The sequence below is a fragment of the Pipistrellus hanaki genome (assembly GCF_964339955.1).
Source record: "Pipistrellus hanaki genome assembly, chromosome: 7".
NCBI lineage: Eukaryota > Metazoa > Chordata > Mammalia > Chiroptera > Vespertilionidae > Pipistrellus > Pipistrellus hanaki.
In genome coordinates this window covers 35953269-35966259 of record NC_140509.1, presented here as the reverse complement: position 1 = coordinate 35966259, position 12991 = coordinate 35953269, and the positions used below count along the sequence as shown (strand labels likewise).

The 12991-nt window shown below is 36.7% G+C and overlaps 1 protein-coding gene across 1 annotated transcript in view; it reads right to left on the bottom strand.

Annotated features, from left to right (window-relative positions):
* Positions 1 to 12991, bottom strand: part of TTK (TTK protein kinase) — a 40705-nt gene that overhangs the window by 14297 nt on the left and 13417 nt on the right. The window contains exons 10-14 of the mRNA XM_084890415.1: positions 12725 to 12845; positions 10689 to 10837; positions 6879 to 7012; positions 5434 to 5560; positions 3518 to 3607 (exon numbers count right to left, since the gene is read on the bottom strand). Coding sequence (XP_084746541.1) covers positions 3518 to 3607; positions 5434 to 5560; positions 6879 to 7012; positions 10689 to 10837; positions 12725 to 12845 — 621 coding nt within the window. The remainder of the gene's footprint in view (positions 1 to 3517; positions 3608 to 5433; positions 5561 to 6878; positions 7013 to 10688; positions 10838 to 12724; positions 12846 to 12991) is intronic.

The following is a 12991-nucleotide window of genomic DNA, read 5'->3' as shown; positions in this document are numbered from 1 at the left end:
TCAAGGGTCAATGCTCATCCACTGAGCCACGCCAGCTGGGCATCTACTATTCTGTTGTAACACAATGAATATGTTTTTAGTAGTTCCTACTACACAGGGTTCGAAGGATGACTGAGATGATGTGTTTGGAATTTAGCAAATGTTAGCTACCACCATTAAAGATAATTGGGACAGAATAAAATGGACATTTTAAAACATTAAAGTTATCAGGTAATCAGAAAAAATTTTTTGCAGGATATTAAAAATGTATAGTAAGATCTCAAAAATTTTGAGCAAATGAAAACTTCTAAAACATTTTTGCACATACTATGTGCCATTACTCCCTCTATTGGCCCTGCACTGGCAAAACACTTGCCATAACAGATGAGCTGGATTAGATAGCCCTTATTTCCATTTCATAGTGTCTGAGTATAACTTGTCAGTTTTAAGGAAAGTTAATGAAAGAACTAGAAAGGTCAGTGTCTTGACCATTCTTATTAGTTCCATAATTTTTCTAAATGCTCTTAATAAGTTGGTCACTCTCTAAACTCTAGAATAAAAATAGCAAAAACAGTATTAGCTGCATAAAGCGTGTCTTTTTTTCCTGAGGCATGTTGATTTTGCCAGCTTTATGTAAGTAAATATTTAAGTGCAATATTTAATTGCACAAAGAAAATATTGGCTAGTCATGGCTTATCACCTGGTCCTTGACTTACCAAAACTTACATCTTCATTAAATTCCAAGGAAAAACTTTAAAACACTGTTAAGATTCTTCTACATCTTCTAAAAACATACCACTAAATATATACTTCACTTTGACACTCTTAAAATATAGCTTAATAAGTAATAAATATTAACCAAAAAATTGCTATTAAAGCAACTAAATCAGGTCATTCAAATATTAGTATATTGATAAAAATCCATTATTCCTTAACTCCCATGCCTGAAATTTGAGGCAAGGAAAAGAACAAAGACAATGCATATTGAAGAGAAACAAATGTTTCTGAACAATTGCTATTTATGGTAATGTACACAGACAGTCTTAAGCATATCTAATTATTATTAATCATTTTATTTTTATTTTTTTTAAAAATATATTTTATTGATTTTGTACAGAGAGAAAGGGAGAAAGATAGAGAGCTAGAAACATCGATGAGAGAGAGTCATCGATCAGCTGCCTCTTGCACACCCCCTACCGGGGATATGCCCGCAACCAAGGTACATGCCCTTGACCGGAATCGAACCCGGGTCCCTTCAGTCCCCAAGCCGACGCTCTATCCATTGAGCCAAACCGGTCTCGGCTATTATTAATCATTTTAGAAAATTACAGAAATTTTTAAAAATATATTTTATTGATTTTTTACAGAGAGGAAGGGAGAGAGATAGAGAGCTAGAAACGTCGATGAGAGAGAAACATTGGCCAGCTGCCTCTTGCACACCCCCTACTGGGGATGTGCCCGCAACTATTGTACATGCCCTTGACCAGAATAGAACCTGGGACCTTTCAGTCTGCAGACCGACGCTCTACCACTGAGCCAAACCGGCTTCGGCGAAAATTACAGAAAAATTTAAGTTAAACCCAGGCTTTGCTTCATATATCATCTTTAACAACCTACAATAGCAAAACGGCTGAGAAGGGACGGTTCATTCACTCAACAAATACTTCCGTCCTGTTATGTTCTAGGCACTGCATAAATCAAACATCCCTATGTTGATGGAAGCCACATTCAAGTGAGGACACACAAATAAAAAAACAAGTAAATCACAGAACATGCTAGAAGATGAGCTACAGAGGAAAACAAAGCAGGAAAGAGGATTGGAGCTCACCAGCGACTGAAAGTGGGAATTGCTATTTTAACGGATGTGGACAAGGAAGGCCTGAGGAGACACTTGAGCAAAGACGTGAGATATCTGGAGGAAAATTTACTTTTGTTAAAATATACCAGAAGAGCATGGGCTGAATCAGTGAGACTAGTTAGAGGCCACTATAATAATCCAGGTGAAAAGAAGAAAGTTGCTTAGACCAAAGGGATAATAGTGCAGGTCGTGAGAAACAGATTATGGAAATGCTTTGAGATAGAACCAACAAGATCTGCTGATTGGCTGGATGAGCTTGAGAGTAAGTAGAGCCAATGATGACTCCGCATTTTTGGTCTAGCACTTGGAAGAGTGGAGTTGCCATTTACTGAAATAGAAAGACTGAAGCAAGAGTTATCTTTGCGACATTAAGGTTCAAATATCCCACGAAGAGGTGCTGAGCAATCACTGAATATATATAAGTCTAGAATTTAAGGGAGAAATCTGAGTTGGAAATATAAATTTTGGAATTGTCAGCATATACCCAGTATTTAAAACCATGAGACTGAATGAGAACCCTGGGGCATTGCATCACTGAGATCAGGGGTATGAGGAAGACAGAAAAAGGAACAGCCAGTTGGAGAGGAAGAACCAGCCAGTTGGAGTGGATGAAAACTAAGATGCCACGTGAAAGAATAAAAAAGTTTCAATGAGAAAAGAAAAAAGAAAAAAAAAAACTATTCCAAATAACCCCAAATCAGAGGTAAGATTTAGATTTGGCATAAATATGGAGCTCATTGGTAATTTTTGTTTTGTTTTGTTTTTCTTTTTTCTTTCATTTTTTTTAGCTCATTGGTAATTTTGCTAATTATTTTGGTGGATTACTAACAGTAAAAATCTGACTTATGTGAATTTAAGAGAACAGAATGAGAGAAATTAAGTTAAAGACAACTCTTTTGAGATACCCTCCATCCAGATAATTAAGATCATATAAATTCATAACTAAGATAAATTTAGGAAATGATCAATTCCAGAAATTAATTAGTTAACTAAACTCTGTTTCTAAAATGAAAAACTCAAAACAAAGCAAGATCTATTGGTCAAAAACCTTGCTGGACCATCCTACGCATATTAGTCATTTATATCTGGGTATTGACTGACTTCTAAAAACATTCTTTCAAGATAAATCGTAGCTGTTGTTTGCCACCCCTAAGTCAATGTTACTGTTATTTAGAGAAGAAAACTGGAGGGAAGAGCAGGCTATTGAAATTAAGCGATGGGTCTAAAGAGACACACCATTTGTTGGGAGGAGGAAATAGAAGCCAGGGATGAGAAGAATTTTTTGGCTCAGGGTAATATGGGCCCCCAGAAATGAAGAAACAGAGACATTAAAAACATAAAGTCAGCCAAAACTGGTTTGGCTCAGTGGTAGAGCGTCGGTCTGCGGACTGAAAGGTCCCAGGTTCTATTCCGGTCCAGGGCATGTACATTGGTTGGGGGCACATCCCCAGTAGGGGGTGCGCAAGAGGCGGCTGGTCGATGTTTCTCTCTCATAGACGTTTCTAACTCTCTATCTCTCTCCCTCTCTGTAAAAAATCAATAAAATATATTTTTAAAAAAACAAAACATAAAAAGTCAAAGAAAGGAAAATTTAAAATATCTTTATTCATTTCTTAAATATTTTAAGATACATATATCTTTGCAATTAAATGTTTTCAAATTCGGGGGGTAGATACTTACCTTACTTGAACCTCCACATCCTATCTGCTTCAAAATGGAATAAATTTTTCCTTTAACTGAAATATAATCGCTTGTTGAAGATGCTGAAATCTAAATTAAAATATATAAAGATGTGAAGATTCAAGAATATGCCTGAGAAACTAGCTTACATTTAATTTGTGAAATGCTTCCAATTTTGAAATGATCTTAACTCTTAGATATTAGTATCGATTATTTTAAAGAGAAAATTTATATACTTTAGTCAAAGAAATAAATTTACTAAATTAATATGTAAACTTCCAAGGTCTACCACTTTACTTTCCTTTACTTCTTAAGTAGAAGATTTAAAGGGGGTAATAGGGAGTGGAGAACCACTTAATGTTCAACACATAAACTCATAAGCTAACACTTTTCATCTTTCTTACCTATTCTATTCTTTTTTTCTTACACAAACCTCTTTACTTATGTACATAGTATATATATAGATGCACAAATTTTCCCATTTTTGCATTACATTGTAAAGAAGCAGTGTGCTAAGGTGAGCTTTTGAGTCAATCTGACAAATGCAAATGTCAGCAATGGCCCGTTTTTGCTGAAAAATGTTCAAGTTATTTAATTTTAACTTCAGCACCTTCCTCAGCAAACTTTCAACTGATCTACTCTGCAATTGGCCTTTCTTCCCTTCCCTTACGCCAGAATTCTCAGGGGCCTATAAATGCTTTGAACAGATGGAGTGGTATGAGAGGAGTTATTCTAAGCTGACTAGGAAGCTGAAGACAAAGAGCACCTGATTAGCTGATTAACCAAGTTGAATCATGGTCTAAATAAATCTCAACTTGATAAATCCTGCTTTAGATCACAAATGGCAGCATCTCTTTCGTATAATCTCCTTCTACATTAATATAAAATACTAGAGGCCCGGTGCATGAAATTCATGCACGGGGGGTGGATATGGATGGACGTGTCCTTCATCCTGGCCTGCACCCTCTCGCAGTCTGGGATCCCTGGGGGATATCCAACTGACAGCTTAGGCCCATTCCCCACTGTGCTTGCTAGCCATAAGCCCAGTTCAGGGCTTCTGGCTGAGCAGCATTCCCCCTGTGGGAACACAATGACCACTAGGGTACAGCTCCTGCATTGAGCACCTTCCCCCTGGTGGTCAGTGCACGTCATAGCAACCAGCTGTTCCATTGTTTGGTCAATTTGCATATTAGACTTTTATTATATAGGATAAGGATTCTAATTTCTTTATCCTCTAGTATAGAAAGACACTGGTGAGTTATTTATGTTTTCGGTAAGAAAGTATTAAGGCTTTGAAATATATATCTATCATCTTTCATTAAGTTGTGATTTTATAAAGATACTTCACTATGCCCCAAACCCCTTTTCTCCTGGAGCTTCCTCTCATATGTAAACAGAACATTTCTGAGAGGGAAGAAAGCAGTTCAATTCATTTTCCTCTAACAGCTGACATTTTAATTTTGTTATCATTGTTTTGTAGAATAAAGTAATTCTGACTTATTTCTAATTCAATACTAATGGGAAGTTCAGTTTCTTACACAGGACATTCCACATTCCCCTTAGCTTTTCCTCCTCACTGTCACCAAAGTAGTTGTTTCAAAATGCAAATAAGTTCACTTTCCTGCTCCAACCAGTTCCAATAGCTTCCTGTCCCTCATGGGGTAAAACTTCAAGGGCCCAACAAGACCCTAAGGTTCACCTACCACCCCTGTTCCTTCCTGAACTCCAGCCATATTCTGGCCTCTTTTCAGTTTCCTCCTGAAACTGACCTCTTTTGGAAGCCTCCAGCCCCTTCACTTGGTCATGTTTGACAAGCCCTTAAGACTTTCCCTAACTACTCGATGCTGTAAAAAAAAAAAAATCTTTGAATTGGATCCTACCTTAACATATACCATCATAGATAAAGCTTATCAAACCTGTAAATTCTGAAGAGGAGTAACGGGTATTTGTTGCTGGTGCTGTTGGAAATAGGCAGGTGGGCCATAGGGTGTTGACCACTGACCAGCAGGTGGAAAGTCGTTCTTTACAACTGGAGTCCTAAAACTAAGAAAGGTAGTTTTTACATGTAAAACATTAAAATTTTAAAAACAAGATTTAGACTCAGTTTTTGTGTGTGATTTTAAAGGTGAATGTAAACGTAAATGTATTACATCAAAGAGATTCAAAGTCAGTTTTCATAATAAATCTGAATTATTTATCCTAGACCCATTAGAAGAAATTTTATTTTGGAGGAATTCTTTCTGAATTGCAAAATAAGTAAGATGGCATTTAAAATATGGAGTTGGGTTTATTCTATAAGAATTTAGCCAAGGTATAGGTCAGCCTATGGCTGATCACAGAGTTTATGAGTGCTTTTTAACATTAATGTTCTATAATAGCCTGCCATAAACAACTGAAAGCCAATTACATCAGAGAAGTTTGACCTTTGAGCTGAAAGCCATTCAGTTGGCATTTGCGCTTTGCTTGTCTTATTCACTATTGCATCCTCAGTACCTAGAATGGTGTTTGGCGCAAAGAGGTCTACAAATATTTGTTGACAACTAAATAATCTAATTTCACAAGAAATAACTACATCACTATCATAGTTAGCAATCATTCTTTAAAATATACTTAGTATAATAAAATGAGGTAATATATAGCAGAATTGTATTAAATAGGTAGGAGACTAGGTTGTAAGTACTCTAAAGGCCAGTTCTAATTAACATCAAAGATGATATGCACATGAAATGCAAAAGATATCATCAAGTTATCCTGTAATAAGACATTAAAAATACTAGTATAGCCACTAATTTCAGAATATTATGTGTCACATCCCTTTACTTCCTTTCTTTGAATGCCATTAACTTGCTTTTGTAATATCCCCAAGTTTCCTATTAGCACTGACCATCCAATTTCTTTATTCATCTTTCATTCCTATCCACTCAAGTCTTGTACCTTTGGACACTCCCAGAACCATGTGACCTGTAAAAGCAACCCCTCTCAGAAACTATTACATTCCAACTAACACCTCCTTTGCTATAAAGTATATCCACCCTTTATCCACTCTAAGAATGTGGCCTTTAAATATCTCTCTCAATTAAAGAGGTATCCATGTGGCAATGCATGATTATCAAGTTTTGCATACTTAGAGTAGTTATAGGTTGCAGGTACAGATTACAATATGACAGAGACCTTCACAACAATCCTTAAAAATATATTATAGCTACCTTCACCTCCCCTTCTACAGGTGGGGGGAAAAATGATGCTGAGAAAAATAATATGAATTTTAAAAGTCTTGAAGTAAGAAAGCAACTCCAGATCTATCTGACCCCAAAGCCCATGTTATTTCTACTATACCAAGTTAAGAGTCAAAAGTAATTACCAGTTCATATAATCCTCCAGGGCCCTGCTACTGGGTGTCTTACAAACAGATTTTCGGTCAGTCCATTTTGGTACTGCTATTGGTGGTGACTGCTTTGAAACTAAAGAGGCAGGTTGCTCAAAAGTGGTTTGTTTCTGTTAAACAAAAAGAAAGAAAGAAAAAAAAACTTCTAAAATAAAATAAAATCATATAAAAAGCATGTTAAAATAGGTAGACATATGTATTACAGATTTTCAATAACTTCTGAATACCGTGTTTTCCACTTTAAATTCTAAAGTCTGTTATATTTTGCTCAAAGATATTACAAGTCAACGGAAGATACACAGTATTGTTTAACAAAACAGTATCTAATATTCTCTACCATCAGGTGTATTGTAACCAGTATTGAAATTTTATAATCTAAATAAGTACCCTGCCATTCTCCTAAAAACTACTCTTTCTCTAATCAATAAAATCACACTCCCCACTTTATGTCTCGGGGCAAAATGGCCAAATAATTATTATTTATCAAAATCTGAAATAGCAAACACTTACCTTCTCCCTCATAAGAGACATGTATTTATTTCCTATAAATCCCAAAGCAATGGTAAATGACCATCCTCTACAGCAGTGTTTCCCAAACTTTTGACATATGTGTACCCCTTCTACAATTTTCGTAACGCTGAGTACCCCTCATACTCATGAGAACGTAGAATTAGGCGCAGCTAAGCATGGTGCAGTGCATATCCCCACCAAACTCCGGTGCAACGCGTACCCCCACCAAACTCTTCCCGTACCCTTGGGGGTACGCGTACCACACTTTGGGAAACACTGCTCTACAGCAGAAATGGGCAAATTACAACCTGTAGGCGGAATCTGGCCTGCTGCCTGTTTTTGCAAATAAAGTTTTATTGGAACACAGGTATGCCCATTTGTTTACATATTGTCTAAGGTTGTTTTCATGCTGTAGAGGAAGACTTGAGTAATTATAACAGTGACCATTCTGGTCTACAAAGCCTACTAACCTTTTAGAGAAGTTTGCCAACCCCTGTTCAACAGCATCTTAACCAAAGAGAGAATCACATTTTGTTTGAACACTATTAACTGTGTACTCACTACTGCATAAAGAGGTTCACTTCAATTTGGGGACAGAGTTATATATATTAGGAAGACTTCACAGATGTTTAGATTAAGTCACATTATTGGTTCACATTATTGTCTTGAGAGCCACAATGCATAAATCTCTTCTACTTTCTGTCCTTTAAGTTTGAAAATAGCTAGCATGGCCACTGTATCTCTTTTCCTGGATAAATTTTCCATTTCATTTAAGATTTTCTAAAATATATATTTGAATTAGTGGTCAGGGTGGTAGTGAGAAACTAATGGTACTGGACAGGAGAATATAAATATTATAGTCATAGAGTGGGATGTTTGCATATGAGATTTTGGAGATCAGAACTAAGGATATAGTATAAGTATAGTTAATTAAAATTAAGACTGTGGTCATGAAGGAGGAAGAAGTTATGAATTTGAAAGCTAGTTGTGGACTAGTGATATATAAACTATAGAAAGAAACAAACAAACAAAAAGAGGACAGTTGTTGGTTTAAAGTAAATAAAAGTGATCCACAGCCCAATATGTTTAAGAAATGATGGGGAATCCCCAGGATGTTGTAATTATTAATTAGCAATTAGCCAGGAACAGGATGGTATTCCAGAAGGCAGAGCCTCAAAACGGCAAGACAAGAGAAGGAATGACGTGGACATAACAACAAGAACTTTGTAGCTCTCAGGTAAATTGCCTATTTTCTTTTTTTCCTATGTGGTTCAGTGGGGGGTTTTTTGTGTGTTTTTCTAAATCTTCACAGAAGACATATTTATTGATTTTAGAGAGAGAGGAAGGGAGAAAGAGAGAAACATCAATTGGTTGCCTCCTACATGCATCCTGACCAGGGATTGAACCTGTAACCTAGGTATGTGCCCTAGGTTTGTAAACAAACCTGCAACCATTTTGGTATAGGGATGATGCTTAATCAACTGAGCCACCTGGCTGGGGCAGTTCAGTAGTTTTTAATATATTCACAAGAGTGTGCAATCACTACCACTATTATTTACATACCATTTTTAGTGTCCTAAGATGAAACTCTGTATCCATTAGCATTCGCACCATTCTCCACACCTCCCAGTCTTAATGTCCAATCTACTAACCTATTTTCTATCTCTATAGATTTGCAGATTCTGAACATTTCTTATAAGTGGGATCACATAATATAAGGCTTCTTTCACGTAGCCTATTTTCAAGGTTCATCCATGTTATAGCGTTTTTCAGAACTTCATTATTTATTATTGAACTAGTGGCCCAGTGCACGAAATTTGTGCACATTAAAAAAGAATTAGAGGAAATATTTTAATATTGCTATTTGCCCTTTCTCTATAATAGAAGTGTCAGAGATAAAAGAAAATTAGTAAAATGTCTATGAAAATCTCCCTCCTGTCAGAGTCTGGGGTGTGCCGAGGGGCCTAGAGTCAAGTCCTGCCCACCACCTGCACACCCTTCGAAAATGCAGGAGGCCCAGACCTGGCTGGCCCCACCCCCATTAGGTGAGACCCAAACCTGGGAGACCCCACCTCCATCAAGCCCCTCCATGCGAGGGGTGCAGCCTCAGATCCCCAACCTGGTGCAGGGGAGGGGTCTGTAACCTGAGGTCACCTGTCAAGCCACGCCAGGTGAGGGGCAGGGTCTGAGGTCCCCCTGTCAAGCCCTGTGGGGTGGAGGACGCAGCCTGGCCAGGCGTCATGCAGCCTCAGGTTCCTGCTGTTCGGTCATGATGTTACAGTGTCCTGGCTAATTTGCATATTCCTCTATTATATAGATAGATATTGAATGTTATATTGTACACCTAAGACTAATATAATGTTATATGTCATTTATACTGCAATAAAGCAAAACAAAACTTCTTTTTCATAAATGAGTATTTATATTCACATGTAATGGGTATATTGTTATTTTTAATATATTAATATTTTTAAAATTCTTGGTTTACATTCTAATATAGTAAATACAGCTAAATATAACCAATGTAAACAAAAGCTCTCTCGGTATCTCAATATTTATGAGAGTAAATGGGGGGTTGGGGGGGTTGTGAGGAGTCCTAAGACTGAAATATTTGAGAACCACTGAGTTAGACTGTAACTAAGAAATGTGAGTGTGACCATGGACTAAAATAGGTATGGCTCTCAAGCAGTCTACCACATCATTCCTTCTGAAATGGCCCCTAGCTACTGTTATAAATTCATATACATTGTCTAGTCTCTATTTTCTATTCCATCCATGAGGATGACAACAGTAAACTGTCAGGTGCTTTTGCATTGCACAAGTGCAAAGAGCAACATATTGTTTTCTGTAAAGGACAAGACCATAAACATTTTAGGCTTTATTGACCAGATGGTCTTTGTGGTAAACTATTCAACTCTGCTGTTATAGTTTCAAAGTAGCCATAAATAGGAAGTAAATGAGTAGGTGTGGCAATATGCCAATAAAACATTATTTATACACACAGGCTGAGAAACAGCTTTGACTCATAGACTAGTTTGCTAATCCTACACCAGCCTCCTAGCAATCTAGAAACACTACCGAAATAGAAGAGTTCATCTTGACATATACTTTTACTGAACCTAAGACTTACTAATTACTTTGTGAATAATAAAAACATCCTTTAAGTAAACTATTCTACTAAATGTGGTACACAAGAGTTAATAAAATAAGAAAACATTTAACATGGTCATCACATTTTCAACAACGGCCATGCTACACAAGGGGAAAGAAAGTTACCTCTGTATCAACTTTTGGGGTTATTTCTGGAATCTGCCATTGATTTAAAGATGCATCAGGATTCTGGTTTACATATTGTGACTTTTTCTTAGATTGCCACTGTTTTTGGTTATTTTCTGGAACCTTTGGTTCTTGATCTTCTTTAGGTTCTGAAATGGTTTTTGTTATTATCATTAAAATGCAATAATATTTTACAATGACAAAATTAAGTATAAACACTAGAACATGCTACAAACTAATATTAGCATTTTGCTCTTAAAAACAAAGAGAGAAACTAATAACTTTAGGCTAGTTGTTGACAACTTGCTTTTTAACAAGTCAATTTTATAAACTTGCAACATGGCTATCCTATTAACTAGTTAATTAGGGTTTTACCATCAGGCACCATTTTAAATTTAAATTCTTCTGGTCGTTTTACCAGAAAGCAAGTAAATAAATAAGTAAAAAAATTATAAAAACATATTTATGCCATAAAGTCTTACAAATAAAAAGAAGCTAACTCACCACTTTTCACAGATCTTTACTTTTTAACAAAAATTTTACTTAAAACTAGCCTACAATTTACTTATAGGGTTTCTAAACAAGAGGCTTAACAAGATATTTTCTATTCTATGAATATCAATATTTCATTCCTATCATAATAGATGCAAAAATTCTAAACAAAATATTTGCAATTGATATACAAAAGGATAGCAAATTATGACCAAGTTGTATATGTTCCAAAATCCAAAGTTTGCTTAACATTTGTAAATTAATTTGTCATAACAGAAAAGAGAAGAAAAAATATGACCAACTCAATAAACACAGAAGAGTTTAATAAAAAAATCAGCACCCACGCCAAAACCAGTTTGGCTCAGCTGATGGAGCATCGGTCTGCGGACTGAAAGGTCCCGGGTTCGATTCCGGTCACGGGCATGTACCGTGGTTGCAGGCACATCCCTGGTAGGGGGTGTGCAGGAGGCAGCTGGTCAATGTTTCTCTCTCATCGACATTTCTAGCTCTCTGACCCTCTCCCTTACTTTCTGTAAAAAATCAATAAAATATATATTTTTTAAAAAAAAATCAGCACTCATGCCCGGCCAGCATGGCTCATGGCTGTGTTTGAGTATCGATGTATGAACCAGAAGAAGGTGACTGGTTCAATTCCCGGTGAGGGCACATGCCCAGGTTATGGGCTCAATCTGCAGTAGGGGTCATATAGGATGCAGCCAATCAATGACTTTCTCTCATCATTGATGTTTCTATCTCACTCTCTTTCCCTTTCTCTCTGAAATCAATAAAAATATATTTAAAAAAATAAATAAAATATGGAATAAGACAATGCCACCTGTCATGCCTTCTATTCATTATACTGAAGGTGTTAAGTGCACTACAGCAAAAAATTCAATACTTTTTATACACTCTTTATAATTCAACTGAAATACAAGGTCTTATATGACTAGTAGCCCTGCACATGAATCTGTGTGCCGGTAGCTTGCTGCCACCTTCCAGTAGCTCTCCACCTGCTGTCCCACCCTCCTATAGCTCCCCCGTCTCCCTTACCCTCAACCCCACCTCAAGCTTGCTGCCCTGCCCCTCCTGTAGCTTTCTGCTGCCCACTTGTAGCTCACTGCCCCATCCTCCTGCTGATCCGTGATCCGATCATTATGCGGTTGGTGGTTATGACCATTTGCATATTACATCTTTATTATATAGGATTAGGTGGCTGGTTAGCATCCACAAACAACTAAGTAGTTTTGCTTTCTTTTTAAATTTTATTTTACTTTTTAGTGTGTGTGTGTGTGTTTGTGTTTTCCTTTTAATTGATCTTTAGAGGGAGAGGGAAAGAAACATTAATGGGAAATGAAAATATCAATCGGCTGCATCCTGCATGCTTCCCTCCAAGGATCAAGCCCGCAATTCTGGCATGTGCCTAGACTGGGAATCAAACCAGCAACCCTTCACTGCACAGGATGATGCCCAAACAACTGAGCTATACTGGCCAGGGCCAAAGTATAGCTTTACTTAATTAAGGAAATCTATTTTATCACTCTTACCTTCTAATTTCCCTAGAGAACTTGATTCAGTTTTATTCTTCATGGTTACAGAATCAGTAATAAGTTCAGAACTCTTCTCATTTGACACCAGAGGTTCCTTGGAATGGATATTTTGAATAGACTATATGGAAATAAGATATAAATAATAAAAGTGTTATAAGCAGTAGTAGTACTAATTTGTCTTAGTGTTCAATATACTAAAGTCTTATCTATATGGAAATATTGCTAGGGAAATAATCTATTATAATCACATGTCGACTCACATAT